We start from the raw sequence: 22,459 nt of genomic DNA, 5'->3' as shown, positions 1-22,459 counted from the left end.
CCGACTTTGGTGTCATCAGCAAATTTGCTAATCCACCCAACTATACCCTCATCCAGATCATTAATAAATATTACAAACAGCAGTGGCCCCAAAACAGATCCCTGAGGTACACCACTTGTAACCGCACTCCATGATGAATATTTACTATCAACCACCACCCTCTGTTTCCTATCCGCTAGCCAATTCCTGATCCAATTTCCTAGATCACCCCCAATCCCATACATCTGCATTTTCTGCAGAAGCCTACCATGGTGAACCTTATCAAACGCCTTACTAAAATCCATATATACCACGTCCACTGCCTTGCCCCCATCCACCTCCTTGGTCACTTTCTCAAAAAACTCAATAAGGTTAGTAAGGCACGACCTACCTGCCACAAAACCATGCTGACTATCACCTATCAATTCATTACTCTCCAAATAACTATAAATCCTATCCCTTATAATTTTTTCCAACATCTTGCCGACAACAGAAGTGAGACTCACCGGTCTATAATTCCCGGGGAAGTCTCTGTTCCCCTTCTTAAACAATGGGACAACATTCGCTAACCTCCAATCTTCTGGTACTATACCAGAGGCCAACGACGACCTGAAGATCAGAGCCAGAGGCTCTGCAATCACTTCTCTTGCCTCCCAGAGAATCCTTGGATAAATCCCATCCGGACCAGGGGATTTATCTATTTTCAGACCCTCCAGAATATCCTGCACATCCTCCTTATCAACTGTAATACTGTCTATTCTACTCCCTTGCAACCCAGTGTCCTCCTCAGCTATATTCATGTCCCCTTGCGTGAACACCGAAGAGAAATATTGGTTCAATGCTTCACCAATCTCCTCCGGTTCCACACATAACTTCCCTCTGCCATCTATAACTGGCCCTAAACTTGCCCTAACCAACCTTCTGTTCTTGACATACCTATAGAACGCCTTAGGATTCTCTTTAACCCTATCCGCCAAAGTCTTCTCATGTCCCCTTTTAGCCCTTCTAAGCTCGCTCTTCAACTCCCTCTTAGCCAATCTAAAGCTTTGGGCTGTTCTTCTCTCTGGTCTATCTGCTGGAGGGTTGTCCAAAAGCGTGCGCACGTTCCAAGTGCCAATGATGAGCGGTGTCACCTTGTGTTTTATTTTGTTTGTTCGACCGCAAGATGGGATCCCTGCCAGCCGCGGTAAACTGGCCAGGGTGTAGTGAAGGGAAAAAGCTTCCAACTGTTCATCCAATCTATACATCTCATTTTATAAACTTCTATCAGGTTGCTCCTTAGCCTCCATCTTTCCAGGGAGAACAATCCCAGTTTATTCAATCTCTCCTCATAGCTAATACTCTCCATACCAGGCAACATCCTGGTAAACCTTTTCTACACTATCTCCAAAGCCTCCACATCCTTCTGGTAGTGTGGTGACCAGGATTGGACACAGTATTCCAAACCAAAAAATAGTGGAAAATCTCAGCAGGTCTGGCAGCATCTGTAAGGAGAGAAAAGAGCTGACGTTTCGAGTCTAGATGACCCTTTGTTAAAGCTTTGACACAGCGTCATCTAGCCACATTTAAGACTTATCTTGATAGGTATATGAACCAACGGGGAATAGTGGGATATAAGCGGTTGGTCTAGATAGGTAAACGCGATTGGTGCAGGCTTGGTGGGTTGAAGGGCCTGTTCCTGTGCTGTACTAGCTCCATGAACGCTGCCAGACCTGCTGAGATTACCCAGCATTTTCTATTTTGGTTTCAGATTCCAGCATCCACAGTAATTTGCTTTTTTACACAGTATTCCAAATGTGGCCTCACCACTGTTTTATACAACGGTAACATAATTTGCCAACTTTTATTCTCGATGCCTCATCCGATGAAGGCAAGGCAAGCATGCCATATGCTGGATCTGTGGACCTGTACTCCCAGATCTCTCTGTGTGTCTATGATCCTGATGATTCTGCCATTTATTTTATAGCTCCCACCTGAATTGGATCTACCAAAATGCATCACCACGCACATGTCCGGATTAAATTCCATCTGCCATTTCTCCGCCCAGTTTTCCACCTTATCTATATCCTGCTATTCTCTGACAATCTTCATCACTATCCGCAACTCCACCAATCTTAGCATCATCCGCAAACTTGCTAATCAAACCAGCTATGTTTTCTTCCAAGTCATTTATATATATTACAAACAGCAGAGGTCCCAGCACTGATCCCTGCGGAACACCACTAGTTACAGACCTCCATTCAGAAAAAACACCCTTCCATCGCTACCCTCTGCCTTCTATGGCCAAACCAGTTCTCAATGCATCTAGCTAGTTCACCCCTGATCCCATGAGATTTAATCTTGCATCAGCCTGCCAAGAGGGACCTTGTCAAATGCTTTACTAAAATCCATGTAGACAACATTCACAGCCCTTCCCTCGTCAATCATTTTTGTCACCTCCTCAAAAGTGGGTTGAGGAGGGTTGCGTTGGGTTGTGGATTGAGTCTTGCTTGTTTTTAATCTTATTGAAAAATAATTTAATCCATTCTCACTTCCAAATGTACACCCTTGTTCAACACAATTGTTTGTAATTATAATAGTGTATAATTATAATAGTGTAACACAGGGTGTAATTCTGCCCTTAAAAATAAATCAGGTGCTGGTCTGATATCTCGCTCCTTAGGAAAGGGTTCTCAACTCCTTTGCAGAAATATCAAACTTGCCGACAGCCTCAGAATATCCCAAAGCTCTTCAAAATGTATTTCTCCTTAGCTGTGAAGCACAGTCACTGTTGCAATGCTGCAGAGAGTTTGCACAGCAAGGCCTCACATTCAGCAACCAGTTCACACGTTTTAGAACAAAGAACAAAGAAAATTACAACACAGGAACAGGCCTTCGGACCTCCAAGCCTGCACCAACCATGCTGCCTGACTTAACTAAAAACCCCTATGCTTCCGGGGACTATATCCCTCTATTCCCATCTCATTTATGTACTTGTCAAGACGCTCCTTAAAAGTCACTACCGTATCTGCTTCCACTACCTCCCCCGGCAACGAGTTCCAGGCACCCACCACTCTCTGTGTAAAAAATCTGCCTCGTACTTCTCTTTTAAAACTTGCCCCTCGCACCTTAAACCTATGCCCCCTAGTAATTGAATCTCCCACCCTGGGAAAAAGTTTCTGACTATGCCCATGCCTCTCATAATATTGTAGACTTCTATCAGGTCTCCCCTCAACCTCCGTCGCTCCAGTGAGAACAAACCAAGTTTCTCCAACCTCTCCTCATAGCTAATGCCCTCCATACCAGGCAACATCCTGGTAAATCTTTTCTGTACCCTCTCCAAAGCCTCCACATCCTTCTGGTAGTGTGGCGACCAGAATTGAACACTATATTCCAAGTGCGGCCTCACTAAGGTTCTATAAAGCGTCAACATGACTTGCCAATTTTTAAACTCAATACCCCGGCCGATGAAGGCAAGCATGCCGTATGCCTTCTTGACTACCTTCTCCACCTGCATTGTCCCTTTCAGTGGCCTGTGTACCTGTACACCCAGTTTTAGTTGTTGGTTGAGGGATAAATGTTGACCAGTACACAGACCACCTCACCACCCCTACTGTTGTTACCTCCAGCACAGTCAATTTTCCATCACATTAGAAAGATGACATCTCCAACATTGCAGCACTCCACAAGTACCAGGTTAGACACAGAGGCAAGAATGTTACTGCTAAGCCAAGGCTGACACCAAAAAGGGGAAGAACTGCACCATGTTTCAGTAGCCTGTCGAGTTATCAAGTGCTTTCATCTCAAGTGTTTCACAGCAGCAATCATCAAAAATATGAAAGCAATGACATAAACACTATGTCAGGTGACCAAAAGCTTGGCCAAAGGTGGAGCATCTTAAAAGTGAAGGGACAGACAGAATACAAGGTCTTCCATCGATATTTTACTGAATAGAGTGATATAATTTATTTATTGTATTTATTTGTGTCACACGTAGGCTTACATTAACACTGCAATGAAGTTACTGTGAAAATCCCCGAGTCGCCACACTCCGGCGCCTGTTCGGGTACACGGAGGGAGAATTTAGCATCGAACCAGGACGTCTTTTAGACTGTGGGAGGAAACCGGAGCACCCGGAGGAAACCCACGCAGACACAGGGGGAACGCGCAGACTCCACACAGACAGTGACCTAAGCCAGGAATTGAACCCAGGTCCCTGGCGCTGTGAGACCACCATGCTGCCCACATTACTATACAGTGTGTATAGAGTGCTGACAGATATAGAATGCACTCTGTACAGGAAGCAGAGGACTGTAGATGCTGGATTGAGAAACAGGCCCTCCCTGTCACAGGAGCAATCAGTAAATGCAAAAACCAGGGGCATTTGTGATGGGAAACGCTGAGTGTGAGACACAGGCTGCACTGCAGCAGCAAACACCTTCAAACCACAACATCTAACCCACACTGCGCTCTCCCACAGCCCGGGTCAGGGCTGCTCCCAATGCCCGGGGTCAGGGCTGCTCCCACACGGCCCGGGGTCAGGGCTGCTCCCAATGCCCGGGGTCAGGGCTGCTCCCAATGCCCGGGGTCAGGGCTGCTCCCAATGCCCGGGGTCAGGGCTGCTCCCACACGGCCCGGGGTCAGGGCTGCTCCCAATGCCCGGGGTCAGGGCTGCTCCCAATGCCCGGGGTCAGGCCCGGGGTCAGGGCTGCTCCCAATGCCCGGGGTCAGGGCTGCTCCCAATGCCCGGGGTCAGGGCTGCTCCCAATGCCCGGGGTCAGGGCTGCTCCCAATGCCCGGGGTCAGGGCTGCTCCCAATGCCCGGGGTCAGGGCTGCTCCCAATGCCCGGGGTCAGGGCTGCTCCCACACGGCCCGGGGTCAGGGCTGCTCCCAATGCCCGGGGTCAGGGCTGCTCCCAATGCCCGGGGTCAGGCCCGGGGTCAGGGCTGCTCCCAATGCCCGGGGTCAGGGCTGCTCCCAATGCCCGGGGTCAGGGCTGCTCCCAATGCCCGGGGTCAGGCCCGGGGTCAGGGCTGCTCCCAATGCCCGGGGTCAGGGCTGCTCCCAATGCCCGGGGTCAGGGCTGCTCCCAATGCCCGGGGTCAGGGCTGCTCCCAATGCCCGGGGTCAGGGCTGCTCCCACACGGAGCTGCCGGGCAGACCCAAGCCCGCGGAGGGGAAACAGCCGCTCTTACCACAACACCGCCGCCATCTTCCCGTCACCTGAACAAGCCCCGCCCCTGATCTTTCGAACCCTGACCCCGACTGAGGGGGCGGGTCCCGATCGCCATCTTTGTGCGGGGCAGAGCTGGCAGCCCCGCCCCTTTGCCAACATGCGCATGCGTTGTGACGTCAACATCACTGAACAGCCTGCTGACAAGCCGCAATCCAGAGGTGGCAATGGGGAGCAGCTTCCTGCACTGGAACCACTGGATGGTCAATGCTGAGGGAGTGTCACACTGTCAGAGGGTCAGTGCTGAGGGAGTGTCACACTGTCAGAGGGTCAGTGCTGAGGGAGTGCCGCACTGTCAGAGGGTCAGTGCTGAGGGAGTGCCGCACTGTCAGAGGGTCAGTGCTGAGGGAGTGTCACACTGTCAGAGGGTCAGTACTGAGGGAGTGCCGCACTGTCAGAGGGTCAGTGCTGAGGGAGTGCTGCACTGTCAGAGGGTCAGTGCTGAGGGAGTGCCGCACTGTCAGAGGGTCAGTGCTGAGGGAGTGTCACACTGTCAGAGGGTCAGTACTGAGGGAGTGCCGCACTGTCAGAGGGTCAGTGCTGAGGGAGTGTCACACTGTCAGAGGGTCAGTACTGAGGGAGTGCCGCACTGTCAGAGGGTCAGTACTGAGGGAGTGCCGCACTGTCAGAGGGTCAGTACTGAGGGAGTGCCGCACTGTCAGAGGGTCAGTGCTGAGGGAGTGTCACACTGTCAGAGGGTCAGTACTGAGGGAGTGCCGCACTGTTAGAGGGTCAGTACTGAGGGAGTGCCGCACTGTCAGAGGGTCAGTACTGAGGGAGTGCCGCACTGTCAGAGGGTCAGTACTGAGGGAGTGCCGCACTGTCAGAGGGTCAGTGCTGAGGGAGTGCCGCACTGTCAGAGGGTCAGTGCTGAGGGAGTGCCGCACTGTCAGAGGGTCAGTACTGAGGGAGTGCCGCACTGTCAGAGGGTCAGTACTGAGGGAGTGCCGCACTGTCAGGGTCAGTACTGAGGGAGTGCCGCACTGTCAGAGGGTCAGTACTGAGGGAGTGCCGCACTGTCAGAGGGTCAGTGCTGAGGGAGTGCCGCACTGTCAGAGGGTCAGTACTGAGGGAGTGCCGCACTGTCAGAGGGTCAGTGCTGAGGGAGTGCCACACTGTCAGAGGGTCAGGACTGAGGGAGTGCCGCACTGTCAGAGGGTCAGTGCTGAGGGAGTGCTGCACTGTCAGTACTGAGGGATTAGAAACATAGAAAAACTACAGCACAAACAGGCCCTTCGGCCCCACAAGTTGTGCCGAACATGTCCCGACCTTCTAGACCTACCGATAACCCTCCATCCTATTAAGTCCCATGTACTCATCTAGGAGTCTCTTAAAAGACCCTTTTGAGTTTGCCTCCACATCCACTGACGGCAGCCGATTCCACTCGCCCACCACCCTCTGTGTGAAAACGTACCCCGAACATTTCCCCTGTACCTACCCCCCAGCACCTTAAACCTGTGTCCTCTCGTAGCAGCCATTTCCACCCTGGGAAAAAGCCTCTGAGAGTCCACCCGATCTATGCCTCTAAACATCTTATATACCTCTATTAGGTCTCCTCTCATCCTACGTCTTTCCAAGGAGAAAAAACCGAGCTCCCTCAGCCTATCCTCATAAGGCATGCCACTCAATCCAGGCAACATCCTTGTAAATCTCCTCTGCACCCTTTCAATCTTTTCCACATCCTTCCTGTAATGAGGCGACCAGAACTGAGCACAGTACTCCAAGTGGGGTCTGACGAGGGTCTTATATAGCTGCATCATTATCCCCGGACTCCTAAACTCAATCCCTCGATTGATAAAGGCCAGCACACCATACGCCTTCTTAACCACCTCCTCCACCTTCGGGGCTGATTTTAGACTCCTATGGACCCGGACCCCAAGGTCCTTCTGATCCTCTACAGCACTAAGAGTCTTTCCCTTTATATTGTACTCCTTCATCCCATTTGACCTGCCAAAATGGACCACTACGCATTTATCTGGGTTGAAGTCCATCTGCCACTTCTCCACCCAGTCTTGCATCCTATCTACGTCCCTCTGTAACTTCTGACATCCCTCCAGACTATCCACAACCCCACCAACTTTCATGTCGTCGGCAAACTTACCAACGCATCCCTCCACTTCCTCATCCAGGTCATTTATGAAAATGACAAACAGCTAGGGTCCCAGAACAGATCCCTGGGGCACACCACTGGTGACCGACCCCCATTTAGAAAAAGACCCATCTATACACACTCTCTGCCTCCTTTGGGCAAGCCAGTTCTGGATCCACAGGGCAGCAGCACCTTGGATCCCATGCCCTCTCACTTTTTCTAGAAGCCTTGCATGGGGGACCTTATCGAACACCTTGCTAAAATCCATATAAACCACATCTACCGTTTCCCCTTTGTCAATGTGTTTAGTCACATTTTCGAAGAACTCCACCAGGCTCGTAAGGCACGATCTGCCTTTGACAAAGCCATGCTGAGTATTCTTGAGCATACTAAACCTCTCTAAATGCTCATAAATCCTGTCCCTCAGGATCTTCTCCATCAGCTTACCAACCACTGAGGTTAGACTCACCGGTCGGTATTTTCCTGGGCTATCCCTATTCCCCTTCTTGAAAATAGGAACCACATCCGCAATCCTCCGGCACCTCTCCCGTCTCCATTGGCGACGCAAAGATCATCGCCAGAGGCTCTGCACTCTCTTCCCTCGCCTCCCACAGTAACCTGGGGTTGAGTTTAGGAGTCCGGGGATAATGATGCAGCTGTATAAGACCCTCGTCAGACCCCACTTGGAGTACTGTGCTCAGTTCTGGTCGCCTCATTACATGGCCTGTTTTGTGCTGTAGTTTTTCTATGTTTTTCTATGTTTCTATCCCATCCGGACTCGGCGCCTTATCTATTTTGATGCCATTCAAAGATTCCAGCACAACCTCTTTCTTAAAGTCCACATACTCAATCTTTTCAGTCCACCGCAAGCCCACAGTACATCCACCCACGTCCTTTTCCTCTGTGAAAACCGAGGCAAAATACTCATTGAGCACCTCTGCCATTTCTACTGGTTCCGTACAGACTTTCCCACCTTCACCTTTTATAGGCCCTATTCCTTCACGTCTCATCCTTTTACTTTTCACATATTTATAGAACGCCTTAGGGTTCTCCTTAATCCTACCTGCCAAGGCCTTCTTGTGACCCCTTCTGGCTCTCCTAATTTCCTTCTTTAGTCCCTTCCTACAAGCCGTATACTCATCTAGATCCCTATCTTCACCAAGCTCTCTGAACCTTTTGTTGCAGACAACTGCAAGAAACACAAAGTTGTGATAGTAGGGGATTTTAATTTTCCACATATAGATTGGGACTCGCATACTGTTAAAGGTTTAGATGGGGTAGAGTTTGTAAAATGTGTTCAGGAGAATTTTCTACATCAGTATATAGAGGTGCCAACTAGAGAGGATGTGATATTGGATCTCCCATTGGGAAATGAGTTAGGACAGGTGATGGATGCGAGTGTGGGGGAACATTTTGGATCCAGTGATCATAATGCCATTAGTTTCAACCTGATCATGGATAAGGATAGATCTGGTCCTCGGGTTGAAGTTCTGAACTGGAAAAAGGCCAAATTTGATGAAATGAGAAGGGATCTGGGAAGTGTGGATTGGCACAGGCTGTTCTCTGGTAAGGATGTAAATGGAAAGTGGGAGGTCTTCAAAGGAGAAATTTTGAGAGTGCAGAGTTTGTATGTTCCTGTCAGGATTAAAGGCAAAGTAAATAGGAATAAGGAACCTTGGTTCTCGAGGGAGATTGTAACACTGATTAAGAGGAAGAGAGAGTTGTATGAAATGTACAGGCAGCAAGGAACAGATCAGATGCTCGAGGAGTATAAAAAGTGCAAGAAGCTACTTAAGAGGGAAATCAGGAGGGCTAAAAGAAGACGTGAGGTTGCTTTGGCAGACAGAGTGAAGGAAAATCCAAAGAGCTTCGATAGGTATGTTAGGAGCAAAAGGATAGTGAGGGATAAAATTGGTCCTCTTGAAGACCAGAGTGGTATACTGTGTATGGAACCAAAAGAGATGGGGAGATACTAAATGGTTTTTTTGCATCCGTATTTACTGAGGAAACGGGCATGGAGTCTACGGAAATAGGGCAAACAGGTAGGGAGGTCATGGAACCTTTAAAGGGGAGGAGGTGCTCGCTGTCTTGAGGCAAATCAGAGTGGATAAATCCCCAGGACCGGACAGGGTATTCCCACAGACCTTGAGGGAAGCTAGTGTTGAACTTGCAGGGGCCCAGGTAGACATATTTAAAATGTCAGTATTCACGGGGGAGGTGCCGAATGATTGGAGGGTGGCTCATGTTGTTCCGTTGTTTAAAAAAGGTTCCAAAAGAAATCCGGGAAATTATAGGCCAGTAAGTTTGACGTTGGTGGTGGGCAAGTTATTGGAAGGTGTGATAAGGGATAGGATCTACAAATATTTGGATAGACAGGGACTTATTAGGGAGAGTCAACATGGCTTTGTGCGTGGTAGGTCATGTTTGACCAATCTATTAGAGTTTTTCGAGGAGGTTACCAGGAAAGTGGATGAAGGGAAGGCGGTGGATGTTGTCTACCTGGATTTCAGCAAGGCCTTTGACAAGGTCCCTCGTGGGAGGTTAGTTAGGAAGTTTCAGTCGCTGGGTATACATGGGGAGGTAGTAAATTGGATTAGACACTGGCTCAATGGAAGAAGCCAGAGAGTGGTTGTGGAGGATTGCTTCTCTGAGTGGAGGCCTGTGACTAGTGGTGTGCCGCAGGAATCGGTGTTGGGTCCATTGTTGTTTGTCATCTATATCAATGATCTGGATGATAATGTGGTAAATTGGATCAGCAAGTTTGCTGATGATACAAAGATTGGAGGTGTAGTGGACAGTGAGGAAGGTTTTCAAAGCTTGCAGAGGGATTTTGACCAGCTAGAAAAATGGGCTGAAAAATGGCAAATGGAATTTAACGCAGACAAGTGTGAGATATTGCACATTGGAAGGACAAACCAAAGTAGAACGTACAGGGTAAATGGTAGGACTCTGAAGAGTGCAGTTGAACAGAGGGATCTGGGAATACAGATACATAATTCCCTAAAAGTGGCGTCACAGGTAGATAGGGTCATAAAGAGTGCCTTTGGCACATTGGCCTTTATAAATTGGAGTATCGAGTATAAAAGTTGGAGTGTTATGGTAAGGTTATATAATGATGTGGAGATGCCGGCGTTGGACTTATATAACCTTATATAACCTTAGTAAGAAGTCTCACAACACCAGGTTAAAGCCCAACAGGTTTATTTGGTAGCAAATACCATAAGCTTTCGGAGCACAGCTCCTTCGTCAGATGGAGTGGTTATCTGTTCTCAAACAGTGCAAACAGACACAGAAATCAAATTACAGAATACTGATTAGAATGCAAATCTCCACAGCCAGCCAGGTCTTAAATGTACAGACAATGTGGGTGGAGGGAGCATTCAACACAGGTTAAAGAGATGTGTATTGTCTCCAGACAGAACAGCTGGTGAAATTCTGCAAGCCCAGGAGGCAAGCTGTGGGGGTTACTGATAATGTGACATAAATCCAACATCCCGGTTTAGGCCATCCTCATGTGTGCGGAACTCAAGTTTAACCTGGTGTTGTGAGACTTCTTACTAAGGTTATATAAGGCATTGGTGAGGCTGAATTTGGAGTATTGTGTACAGTTTTGGTCACTTAGTTACAGGAAGGATGTAAATAAGGTTGAAAGAGTGCAGAGAAGGTTCACAAGGATGTTGCCGGGACTTGAGAAGCTGAGTTACAGAGAGAGGTTGAATAGGTTGGGACTTTATTCCCTGGAGCGTAGAAGATTGAGGGGAGATTTGATAGAGGTGTATAAGAGTTTGATGGGTATAGATAGAGTGAATGCAAGCAGGCTTTTTCCGCTGAGGCTCGGGGAGAAAAAAACCAGAGGGCATGGGTTAAAGGTGAAAGGAGAAAAGTTTAAAGGGAATATTAGGGGGAGCTTCTTCACGCAGAGAGTGGTGGGAGTGTGGAATGAGCTGCCGGATAAAGTGGTAAATGCGGGGTCACTTTTAACATTTAAGAAAAACTTGGACGGGTTCATGGATGAGAGGGGTGTGGAGGGATATGGTCCAAGTGCAGGTCAGTGGGACTAGGCATAAAATGGTTCGGCACAGACAAGAAGGACCAAAAGGCCTGTTTCTGAGCTGTAATTTCTATGGTTCTATGTTGCAGTTATATAAAACGTTGATTAGGCCACATTTGGAATACTGTGTCCAGTTCTGGTTGCCACACTACCAGAAGGACGTGGAGGCTTTGGAGAGAGTGCAGAAAAGGTTTACCAGGATGTTGCCTGGTATGGAGGGTATTAGCTATGAGATGAGATTGAGTAAACTAGGGTTGTTCTACCTGGAAAGACAGAGCTTGAGGGGCGACCTAACAGAAGTTTATAAAATTATGAAGGGCATAGATAGGGTGAATAGTTGGAAGCTTTTTCCCAGGTCAGAAATGACAAACACATGGGGTCACAAGTTCAAGGTAAGGGGGGCAAGGTTCAATACAGATATGCAGGGGACGTATTTTACACAGAGGGCGGTGGGGGCCTGGAATGCACTGCCAAGCAAGGTGGTTGAGGCGGACATGCTAGGATCATTTAAGACTTATCTAGATAGCCATATGAACAGACTGGGAATAGAGGGATGCAAACGGATGGTCTAGTTAGGAACACATGATCAGTGCAGGCTTGGAGGGCCGAAGGGCCTGTTCCTGTGCTGTATTGTTCTTTGTTCTTAAGGGAACTGCCATTTACTGTATATTTCCTATCTGTATTAGAGCTTCCAAAATGCATTACCTCACATTTGTCCGGATTAAACTCCATCTGCCATCTCTCCGCCCAAGTCTCCCAACTGATCTATATCCTGCTGTATCCTCTGATGGTCCTCATCGCTATCTGCAAATCCATCAACCTTAGTGTCGTCCGCAAACTTACTAATCAATCCAGTTACATTTTCCTCCAAATCATTTATATATATTACAAACAGCAAAAGTCCCAGCACTGATCCCTGAGGAACACCACTTGTCACAGCCCTCCATTCAGAAACACACCCTTCCACTGCTACCCTCTGTCTTCTTTGACAGCTGTTCTGTCTGGAGACAATACACATCTCTTTAACCTGTGTTTAATGTTCCCTCCAACCACATTATCTGTACCTTTTAAGACCTGGCTGGCTGTAGAGATTTGCATTCTAATTAGTATTCTGTAACTTGATTTCTGTGTCTGTGCACTGTTGGAGAACAGAGACCACTCCATCTGACGAAGGAGCAGCACGCTCCGAAAGCTTATGGTATTTGCTACCAAATAAACCTGTTGGACTTTAACCTGGTGTTGTGAGACTTCTTACTGTGCTTACCCCAGTCCAACGCCGGCATCTCCACATCATTCTTTGACCGAGCCAGTTTTGTATCCACCTTGCTAGCTCACCTCTGATCCCATGCAACTTCACCTTCTTTACCAGTCTGCCATGAGGGACCTTGTCAAAGGCCTTACTGAAGTCCATGTAGACAACATCTACTGCCCTACCCTCATCAATCATCTTCATCACTTCTTCGAAAAACTCGATCAAGTTCGTGTGACACGACCTCCACTTCACAAAAGTCATCAGTAGGTTGTTAATTCCAAATTTTAATTGAATTCAAATTCCCATGTTAGATGTTGGGATTTGAACCCGGGTCCCCAGACCATTCCCCAAGGTCTCGGGATTACTAGTCCAGTGACAATACTGCTACACCACCCCCTCCCCTCAAAGCTGACCAGGAAACTCTACCACTCTGACCACCTGCCATCGGCATATTGGAAAAAATACAGATTTATAATCAACATGTTATGAATCAACCTTTCACAGCCACAAAATTCTGGGGCAGGATCAAATCCAGAGCTTCCACCTTTGAAGTAAGGGACGGTAGACAACCAATCCTTCCCATTCTAAAGAATACCGACAATTACCTGTGGTAAATATAAAGTCCAGATCAAGAAAGTGTAAATGTTTATCTAACGATCCAAAAGCAAATTTCAGAAAAGGAAGTGATTGTGTTAGACATTACAGAGGATTTACAGCATAAAAACATACCGTTCACTTCTCACTCCCTCCACTAACACTTTCTCCCGTGTTTATCCAGCTTTCCCCATCTCCATTGCAAATTTTACATTCTTGGGTAAAGACATTCCTCCCTCATTGCTTACTCGATTAACTTGTGACTATCTTAAATATGTGTCTCCTAATATTGAATCCCCAACAATTCAAAATATGTTCACTATATCTACCATTTCATTATTGTAAAAATCTCCATTAATTCACCCTTCAGTCTTTTTTTCAAACTTTGTGCCTTTCCTGATAGTTGTAAAACACTCTCAAATGATTCCCTCTTTGTACGATGGAGATCAGAACTATATAAGGTGCTAGGTTGTGAACCACATTATCCCAGTGTGGACTGTGGCAGCGACAAGTGGATTTGCCTCATAGAACATAGAACAGTACAGCACAGAACAGGCCCTTCGGCCCACGATGTTGTGCCGAGCTTTATCTGAAACCAAGATCAAGCTATCCCACTCCCTATCATCCTGGTGTGCTCCATGTGCCTATCCAATAACCGCTTAAATGTTCATAAAGTGTCTGACTCCACTATCACTGCAGGCTGTCCATTCCACACCCCAACCACTCTCTGCGTAAAGAACCTACCTCTGATATCCTTCCTATATCTCCCACCACGAAGCCTATAGTTATGCCCCCTTGTAATAGCTCCATCCACCCGAGGAAATAGTCTTTGAACGTTCACTCTATCTATCCCCTTCATCATTTTATAAACCTCTATTAAGTCTCCCCTCAGCCTCCTCCGCTCCAGAGAGAACAGCCCTAGCTCCCTCAACTTTTCCTCATAAGACCTACCCTCCAAACCAGGCAGCATCCTGGTAAATCTCCTCTGCACTCTTTCCAGCGCTTCCACATCCTTCTTATAGTGAGGTGACCAGAACTGCACACAATATTCCAAATGTGGTCTCACCAAGGTCCTGTACAGTTGCAGCATAACCCCACAGCTCTTAAACTCCAACCCCCTGTTAATAAAAGCTAACACACTATAGGCCTTCTTCACAGCTCTATCCACTTGAGTGGCAACCTTTAGAGATCTGTGGATATGGACACCAAGATCTCTCTGTTCCTCCACAGTCTTCAGAACCCTACCTTTGACCCTGTAATCCACATTTAAATTAGTCCTACCAAAATGAATCACCTCACATTTATCAGGGTTAAACTCCATTTGCCATTTTTCAGCCCAACTTTGCATCCTATCTATGTCTCTTTGCAGCCTACAACAGCCCTCCACCTCATCCACTACTCCACCAATCTTGGTGTCATCAGCAAATTTACTGATCCACCCTTCAGCCCCCTCCTCTAGGTCATTAATAAAAATCACAAAGAGCAGAGGACCAAGCACTGATCCCTGTGGCACTCCGCTAGCAACCTGCCTCCAGTCCGAAAATTTTCCATCCACCACCACCCTCTGTCTTCGATCAGATAGCCAATTACCTATCCAATCTGCCAACTTTCCCTCCATCCCACACCTCCTTACTTTCATCATAAGCCGACCATGGGGGACCTTATCAAACGCCTTACTAAAATCCATGTATATGATATCAACTGCCCTACCTTCATCAACACACTTAGTTACCTCCTCAAAAAATTCAATCAAATTTGTGAGGCACGACTTGCCCTTCACGAATCCGTGCTGACTATCCCGGATTAATCCGCATCTTTCTAAATGGTCGTAAATCCCATCTCTAAGGACCTTTTCCATCAATTTACCAACCACCGAAGTAAGACTAACCGGTCTATAATTACCAGGGTCCTTTCTATTCCCTGCTCATAAAGGTTGGACTGTCCCAGTGGAGAATATGCACTCCGACATGGCATAAGCAAAGACAAGATTGCTGCCCACTGTATTCGACTGTTGTGACCTGTTAACCTGCTTATGGAATGTAGACTTAATTTAATCAAGTATCATAGAATCCCTACACTGCAGGAGAAGGCCATTCGGCCCATCGAGCCTGCACTGACAACAATCCCACCCAGGCCCCATCTCCATAACCAATGTATTGATCCTGCTAGTCCCCCTGACACTAAGGGGCAATTTAGCATGGCCAATCCACCTAACCCGCACATAGAAATCATAGAAACCCTACAGTGCAGAAACAGGCCATTCGGCCCATCGAGTCTGCACCAACCACAATCCCACCCAGCCCCTACTCCCATATCCCTACACATTTACCCGCTAATCCCTCTAACCTACGCATCTCAGGACACTAAGGGGCAATTTTAGAATGGCCAATCAACCTAACCCACACATCTTTGGCATGTGGGAGGAAACCGGAGCACTTGGAGGAAACCCACGCAGACACGGGGAGAATGTGCAAACTCCCGTGCCGGGAATCGAACCCAGGTCCCCAGCGCTGTGCTGCAGCAGGGCTAACAAAGAACAGTACAGCACAGAAACAGGCCCTTCAGCCCACCAAACCTGCGCTGATCATGTTGTCCTATCTCGATCATCCATCTATATCCCTCTATTCTCTGTCTGTCTCTGTGTCTATCCAGATAAGTCTTAAATGTCACTGTGTCTGTCTCAATGACCTCACTTGACAGTGCATTCCAGGCCCCCACCACCCTCTGTGTAAAAAAACTTGCCCTGCAAATCTGTACTGAACCTTTCCCCCCTTATCTTGAACTTGTGCCCTTTGTAATTGTCATTTCCACCCTGGGAAAAAGCTTCCAATGTTCATCCTATCCATATCCCTCATAATTTTATAAACTTCTATCAGGTCGCCCCTCAGTCTCTGTCTTTCCAGGGAGAACAATCCCAGTTTATTCAATCTGTCCTCATAGCTAATACCCTCCATACCAGGGAACATCCTGGTAAACCTTTTCTGTACTCCCTCTAAAGCCTCCACGTCCTTCTGGTCGGGTGGTGACCAGAATTGGACACAGTATTCCAAATGTGGCCTAACCAACGTTTTATATAACTGTAACATAATTTGCAACTTTTATATTCGATGCCGCGTCCGATGAAGGCAAGCATGCCACACGCTTTCTTCACCACCTTTCCCACCTGTGCTGCCACTTTTAAGGATCTGTGGATCTGTACTCCCAGATCTCTCTGCGTGTCTATGCTCCTGATGGTTCTGCCATTTATTTTATAGCTCCCACCTCAATTGGATCTACCAAAATACATCACCTCGCATTTGTCCAGATTAAATTCCACCTGCCATTTCTCCACCCAATTTTCCAGCCTATCTATATCATAGAACATAGAACATAGAACATTACAGCGCAGAACAGGCCCTTCGGCCCACGATGTTGCACCGACCAGTTAAAAAAAAACTGTGACCCTCCAACCTAAACCAATTTCTTTTCGTCCATGAACCTATCTACGGATCTCTTAAACGCCCCCAAACTAGGCGCATTTACTACTGATGCTGGCAGGGCATTCCAATCCCTCACCACCCTCTGGGTAAAGAACCTACCCCTGACATCGGTTCTATAACTACCCCCCCTCAATTTAAAGCCATGCCCCCTCGTGCTGGATTTCTCCATCAGAGGAAAAAGGCTATCACTATCCACCCTATCTAAACCTCTAATCATCTTATATGTTTCAATAAGATCCCCTCTTAGCCGCCGCCTTTCCAGCGAAAACAATCCCAAATCCCTCAGCCTCTCCTCATAGGATCTCCCCTCCATACCAGGCAACATCCTGGTAAACCTCCTCTGCACCCTCTCCAAAGCCTCCACATCCTTCCTGTAATGTGGGGACCAGAACTGCACACAGTACTCCAAGTGCGGCCGCACCAGAGTTGTGTACAGTTGCAACATAACGCTACGACTCCTAAATTCAATCCCCCTACCAATAAACGCCAAGACACCATATGCCTTCTTAACAACCTTATCTACTTGATTCCCAACTTTCAGGGATCTATGCACACATACACCTAGATCCCTCTGCTCCTCCACACTATTCAAAGTCCTCCCGTTAGCCCTATACTCAACACATCTGTTATTCCTACCAAAGTGAATTACCTCACACTTCTCCGCATTAAACTCCATCCGCCACCTCTCGGCCCAACTTTGCAACCTGTCTAAGTCTTCCTGCAAACTACGACACCCTTCCTCACTGTCTACCACACCACCGACTTTGGTGTCATCAGCAAATTTGCTAATCCACCCAACTATACCCTCATCCAGATCATTAATAAATATTACAAACAGCAGTGGCCCCAAAACAGATCCCTGAGGTACACCACTTGTAACCGCACTCCATGATGAATATTTACTATCAACCACCACCCTCTGTTTCCTATCCGCTAGCCAATTCCTGATCCAATTTCCTAGATCACCCCCAATCCCATACATCTGCATTTTCTGCAGAAGCCTACCATGGTGAACCTTATCAAACGCCTTACTAAAATCCATATATACCACGTCCACTGCCTTGCCCCCATCCACCTTCTTGGTCACTTTCTCAAAAAACTCAATAAGGTTAGTAAGGCACGACCTACCTGCCACAAAACCATGCTGACTATCACCTATCAATTCATTACTCTCCAAATAACTATAAATCCTATCCCTTATAATTTTTTCCAACATCTTGCCGACAACAGAAGTGAGACTATCCTGCTGCATTCTCTGACAATCTTCATCACAATGATCTTTGCATCGTCGATGGAGACGGGAGAGGTTCCGGAGGATTGGAGGATTGCAGATGTGGTCCCTATATTCAAGAAAGGGAACAGGGACAGCCCGGGAAATTACCGACCGGTGAGTCTAACCTCAGTGGTTGGTAAGTTGATGGAGAGGATCCTGAGAGACAGGATTTATGATCATCTAGAGAAGTTTAGTATGATCAAAAGTAGTCAGCACGGCTTTGTCAAGGGCAGGTCGTGCCTTACGAGCCTGGTTGAGTTCTTTGAAAATGTGACCAAACACATTGACGAAGGAAGAGCGGTGGATGTGGTCTATATGGACTTCAGCAAGGCGTTCGATAAGGTCCCCCATGCAAGACTTCTTGAGAAAGTGAGAGGGCATGGGATCCAAGGGGCTGTTGCCTTGTGGATCCAGAACTGGCTTGCCTGCAGAAGGCAGAGAGTGGCTGTGGAGGGGTCTTTCTCTGCATGGAGGTCAGTGACCAGTGGAGTGCCCCAGGGATCTGTTCTGGGACCCTTGCTGTTTGTCATTTTCATAAATGACCTGGATGAGGAAGTGGAGGGATGGGTTGGTAAGTTTGCTGACGACACCAAGGTAGGTGGTGTTGTGGATAGTTTGGAGGGATGTCAGAAGTTGCAGCGAGACATAGATAGAATGCAAGACTGGGCGGAGAAGTGGCAGATGGACTTCAACCCGGATAAGTGTGTGGTGATCCATTTTGGCAGATCCAATGGGATGAAGCAGCAGTATAATATGAAGGGTACCATTCTTAGCAGTGTAGAGGATCAGAAGGACCTTGGGGTCCGGGTCCATAGGACTCTTAAATCGGCCTCGCAGGTGGAGGATGCGGTCAAGAAGGCGTACGGCGTACTGGCCTTCATTAATCGAGGGATTGAGTTTAGGAGTCGGGAGATAATGCTGCAGCTTTATAGGACCCTGGTTAGACCCCACTTGGAGTACTGCGCGCAGTTCTGGTCACCTCATTACAGGAAAGATGTTGAAGCCATTGAAAGGGTGCAGAGGAGATTTACAAGGATGTTGCCTGGATTGGGGGGCATGCCTTATGAGGATAGGTTGAGGGAGCTTGGTCTCTTCTCCCTGGAGAGACGAAGGATGAGAGGTGACCTGATAGAGGTTTACAAGATGTTGAGAGGTCTGGATAGGGTAGACTCTCAGAGGCTATTTCCAAGGGCTGAAATGGTTGCTACGAGAGGACACAGGTTTAAGGTGCTGGGGGGTAGGTACAGAGGAGATGTCAGGGGTAAGTTTTTCACTCAGAGGGTGGTGGGTGAGTGGAATCGGCTGACGTCGGTGGTGGTGGAGGCAAACTCGTTGGGGTCTTTTAAGAGACTTCTGGATGAGTACATGGGATTTAATGGGATTGAGGGCTATAGATAGGCCTAGAGGTAGGGATATGATCGGCGCAACTTGTGGGCCGAAGGGCCTGTTTGTGCTGTGGCTTTCTATGTTCTATGTTAATCCCCAACTCTGGGGATTTAAGGGGCGTCTTGACAAGTACATGAATGAGATGGGAATAGAGGGATATGGTCCCCGGAAGCATAGGGGGTTTTAGTTAAGTCGGGCAGCATGGTCGGTGCAGGCTTGGAGGGCCGAAAGGCCTGTCCCTGTGCTGTAATTTTTTTTGTTTTGTCTGCCAATCTTACCATCATCCGCAAACTTGCTAATCAGACCAGTTATGTTTTCTTCCAAGTCATTTGTATATATTACAAACAGCAGAGGTCCCAGCACTGATCTAGTTCCAGACCTCCATTCAGAAAAGCATCCTTCCACTGTTACCCTCTGTCTTCTATGGCCAAAAAAAGCTCATAACATCTCACCAACAATCATCTCATCTCCGAAAGCTTGTGTGGCTTTTGCTACCAAATAAACCTGTTGGACTTTAACCTGGTGTTGTTAAACTTCTTACTGTGTTCTCTGGCCAAGCCAGTTCTGAATCCATCTAGCTAGTTCATAGAACATAGAACATAGAACGCCACAGCACAAACAGGCCCTTCGGCCCACAAGTTGCGCCGATCACATCCCCACCTCTAGGCCTATCTATAGCCCTCAATCCCATTAAATCCCATGTACTCATCCAGAAGTCTCTTAAAAGACCCCAACGAGTTTGCCTCCACCACCACCGACGTCAGCCGATTCCACTCACCCACCACCCTTGATTCTGTGTGATTTCACCTTTTGTAGCAGCCTGCCACGGTGCCATATCAACTAAATGGAGGTATATTTGAAGGACTTTCACAATAAATGGGTCATTCATGACAAAAGGTTGTCCATTTTTACTAAAATCAGCCAATCAACACTTCAGAAATCTTGATGTTTTGTTATTGGAACACCCATCAGATTATGAACATTTTGCTGATATCAGAATTGAGAGTTCATTGTGAAGGCAGATTTTTGAATATTTCTCAATAAAATGTTTACATATGTACAAATGAATTAGAACTAGGCCGTTCAGCTCTCCTTCAGCCCTGCTCCCCATTCAATAGATCTTGGCTGATCAGACTGTGGCCTCAATTCCACATTTGTCCTGCTGCAGATAACCTTTGATTCCTTTGTCAATCAAGAATCTAATCCAGCCTTAAAAATGGTCAATGACCCAGCCTCCAACACTCCCTGAAGTGTTCCAAAGATTCACAATCCTCAGGGAAAAAAAAATCTCATCTCCATCTTAAATGGGAGTCCCCTTATTTTTAAAACACTGCCCCCTGGTTAGAAGACCATTAAATATAGAACTAGCAATTCAGCCCTTTGAGTCTGCTCTGCCATTCAATAACTGATCTGATGCGATAATCCTCGACTCCACTTTCTCACCTTATCCCCAAATCCCTTTACAGATTAAAAATCTATCTCAGCCTCCAACATACTTAACGACCCAGCCTCGACAGCCCTCGGAGGTAAAGAATTCCACAGATTCACTACCCTCAGGAGAAATTCCTCTTCATCTCTTAACGGTGGCACAGTAGTTAGCACTGCTGCTTCACAGCGCCAGAGACCTAGGTTCAATTCCCGGTTTGGTTCACTGTCTGTGTGAAGTCCACACCTTCTCCCCGTGTCTGCATGGGTTTCCTCCCAGTCTGAAAGACTTGGTTAGGTGCATTGACCCACACAGGCGCCGGAGTAGGGCAACTAGGGGATTTTCACAGTAACTTCATTGCAGTGTTAATGTAAGCCTTACTTGTGACTAATAAATAAGCTTTATATAACATTTCATAGACAACCCTACTCTAAAATTATGCCTTCTGATCCTAGCCTCTTCCACAAAGGAAAACAACCTCAGCATCTGCTCTGTCAAGCACCCCAAGAATCTGATGTGCCCCAATGAAGTCTCCTCTCATTCTTCTAAAGCCCAATGAGTACAGGCCCAACCTACTCAACCTCTCCTCATAAGAAAATCCCTCCATACCTGGGATCAACCTAGTGAACCTTCTCTTGGCTGCCTCCAATGCCAGTATATCTTTCCTTAGATAAGGAGACCAAAATTGTCCACAACATTCCAGGTGTGGTTTAACTAATGCCTTGAGCAACACTTCCCTATTTTTATCCTCCAGTTCCATTGAAATAAAGGACAACATTCCATTTACCTTCCCTATTACCTGCGGAACTTGCATGCTCGCTTTTGTAATTTATGCACAAGAACCCCCAAAATGTGCTGCAGTTTTCTGCAGTCTTTCTCCATTTAAATAATACTCAGCTCCTTTGTCCTTCCTACCAAAGTTCCTTTTCCTCTTCCTACCATAGTTCCTTTATTCTTCCTACCAAAGTGCAAGACTTCACATTTTCTTACATTATATTCCATCTGCCAAGTTTTTACCCACTCACTCAATCTGTCTATATCCCTCTGTAGATTGTGTGTCATCCTCACCACTTGCTTTCCCACTTATTTTTGTGCCCTCTGCAAACTTGGCAACAGTGCATTCACTTCCCTCGTCCAAGTCATTAATATATATTGTAAATAATTGTGACCCCAGCACTCCACTAGTTACAGGTTTGCTATCCTGAAAGTGCCCCTCTTATCCCAACTCTTTGTCATCTATCAGTTAGCCAATCCTCCACTCATGCACTACCTTCAACACTATGGGCTCTAATCTTAAGTAGCCTTTTGTGCAGTACCTTATAGAATGCTTTTTGAAAATCCAAGTATATTACACCTACTGGTTCCCCTTTATTTATCCCACCTGCTACCTCAAAGAAATCTAAAATTTGTCAGGCATGATTTCCTTTTCATCAAGCTATGCTGACTCTGCTCGATTATATTATCTATTTTTAAATGTTCTGCTAATCCATCCTTTATAATGGACTCTTGGAAGATTACTACCAGAACATCCACTATCTCTCGCTACTTCCTTTAATATCCTGGAATGTAACCCATCGGGTCCAGGGGATTTATCAGCCTTCGGTCCCATTAGTTTCCCTTGCACTTTTTCTCTAATAATCGCTTTTGTATTTATTCTGCCCCTTGACTAGTTTCTTTTGAAATGTTATTCCAAAATCTTCCACAGTGAAGACTGACA

At 47.0% G+C, this 22,459-nt stretch overlaps 1 protein-coding gene across 2 annotated transcripts in view; it reads right to left on the bottom strand.

Moving 5' to 3' along the window:
* Positions 1-5,199, bottom strand: part of vps35l (VPS35 endosomal protein sorting factor like) — a 153,927-nt gene extending 148,728 nt beyond the window's left edge. The window contains exon 1 of one of the 2 annotated variants that reach the window (XM_078240937.1): positions 5,155-5,199. In XM_078240937.1, the coding sequence (XP_078097063.1) occupies positions 5,155-5,171 (17 nt within the window). In that variant the 5' untranslated portion in view covers positions 5,172-5,199. The remainder of the gene's footprint in view (positions 1-5,154) is intronic. The other variant, XM_078240938.1, reaches the window with a different exon arrangement.
* Positions 5,200-22,459: the final 17,260 nt, after the last annotated feature.

Source organism: Mustelus asterias, chromosome 23 (genome assembly GCF_964213995.1).
Source record: "Mustelus asterias chromosome 23, sMusAst1.hap1.1, whole genome shotgun sequence".
NCBI classification, from domain to species: Eukaryota; Metazoa; Chordata; class Chondrichthyes; order Carcharhiniformes; family Triakidae; genus Mustelus; species Mustelus asterias.
This window is presented reverse-complemented; position numbering and strand designations above follow the sequence as displayed.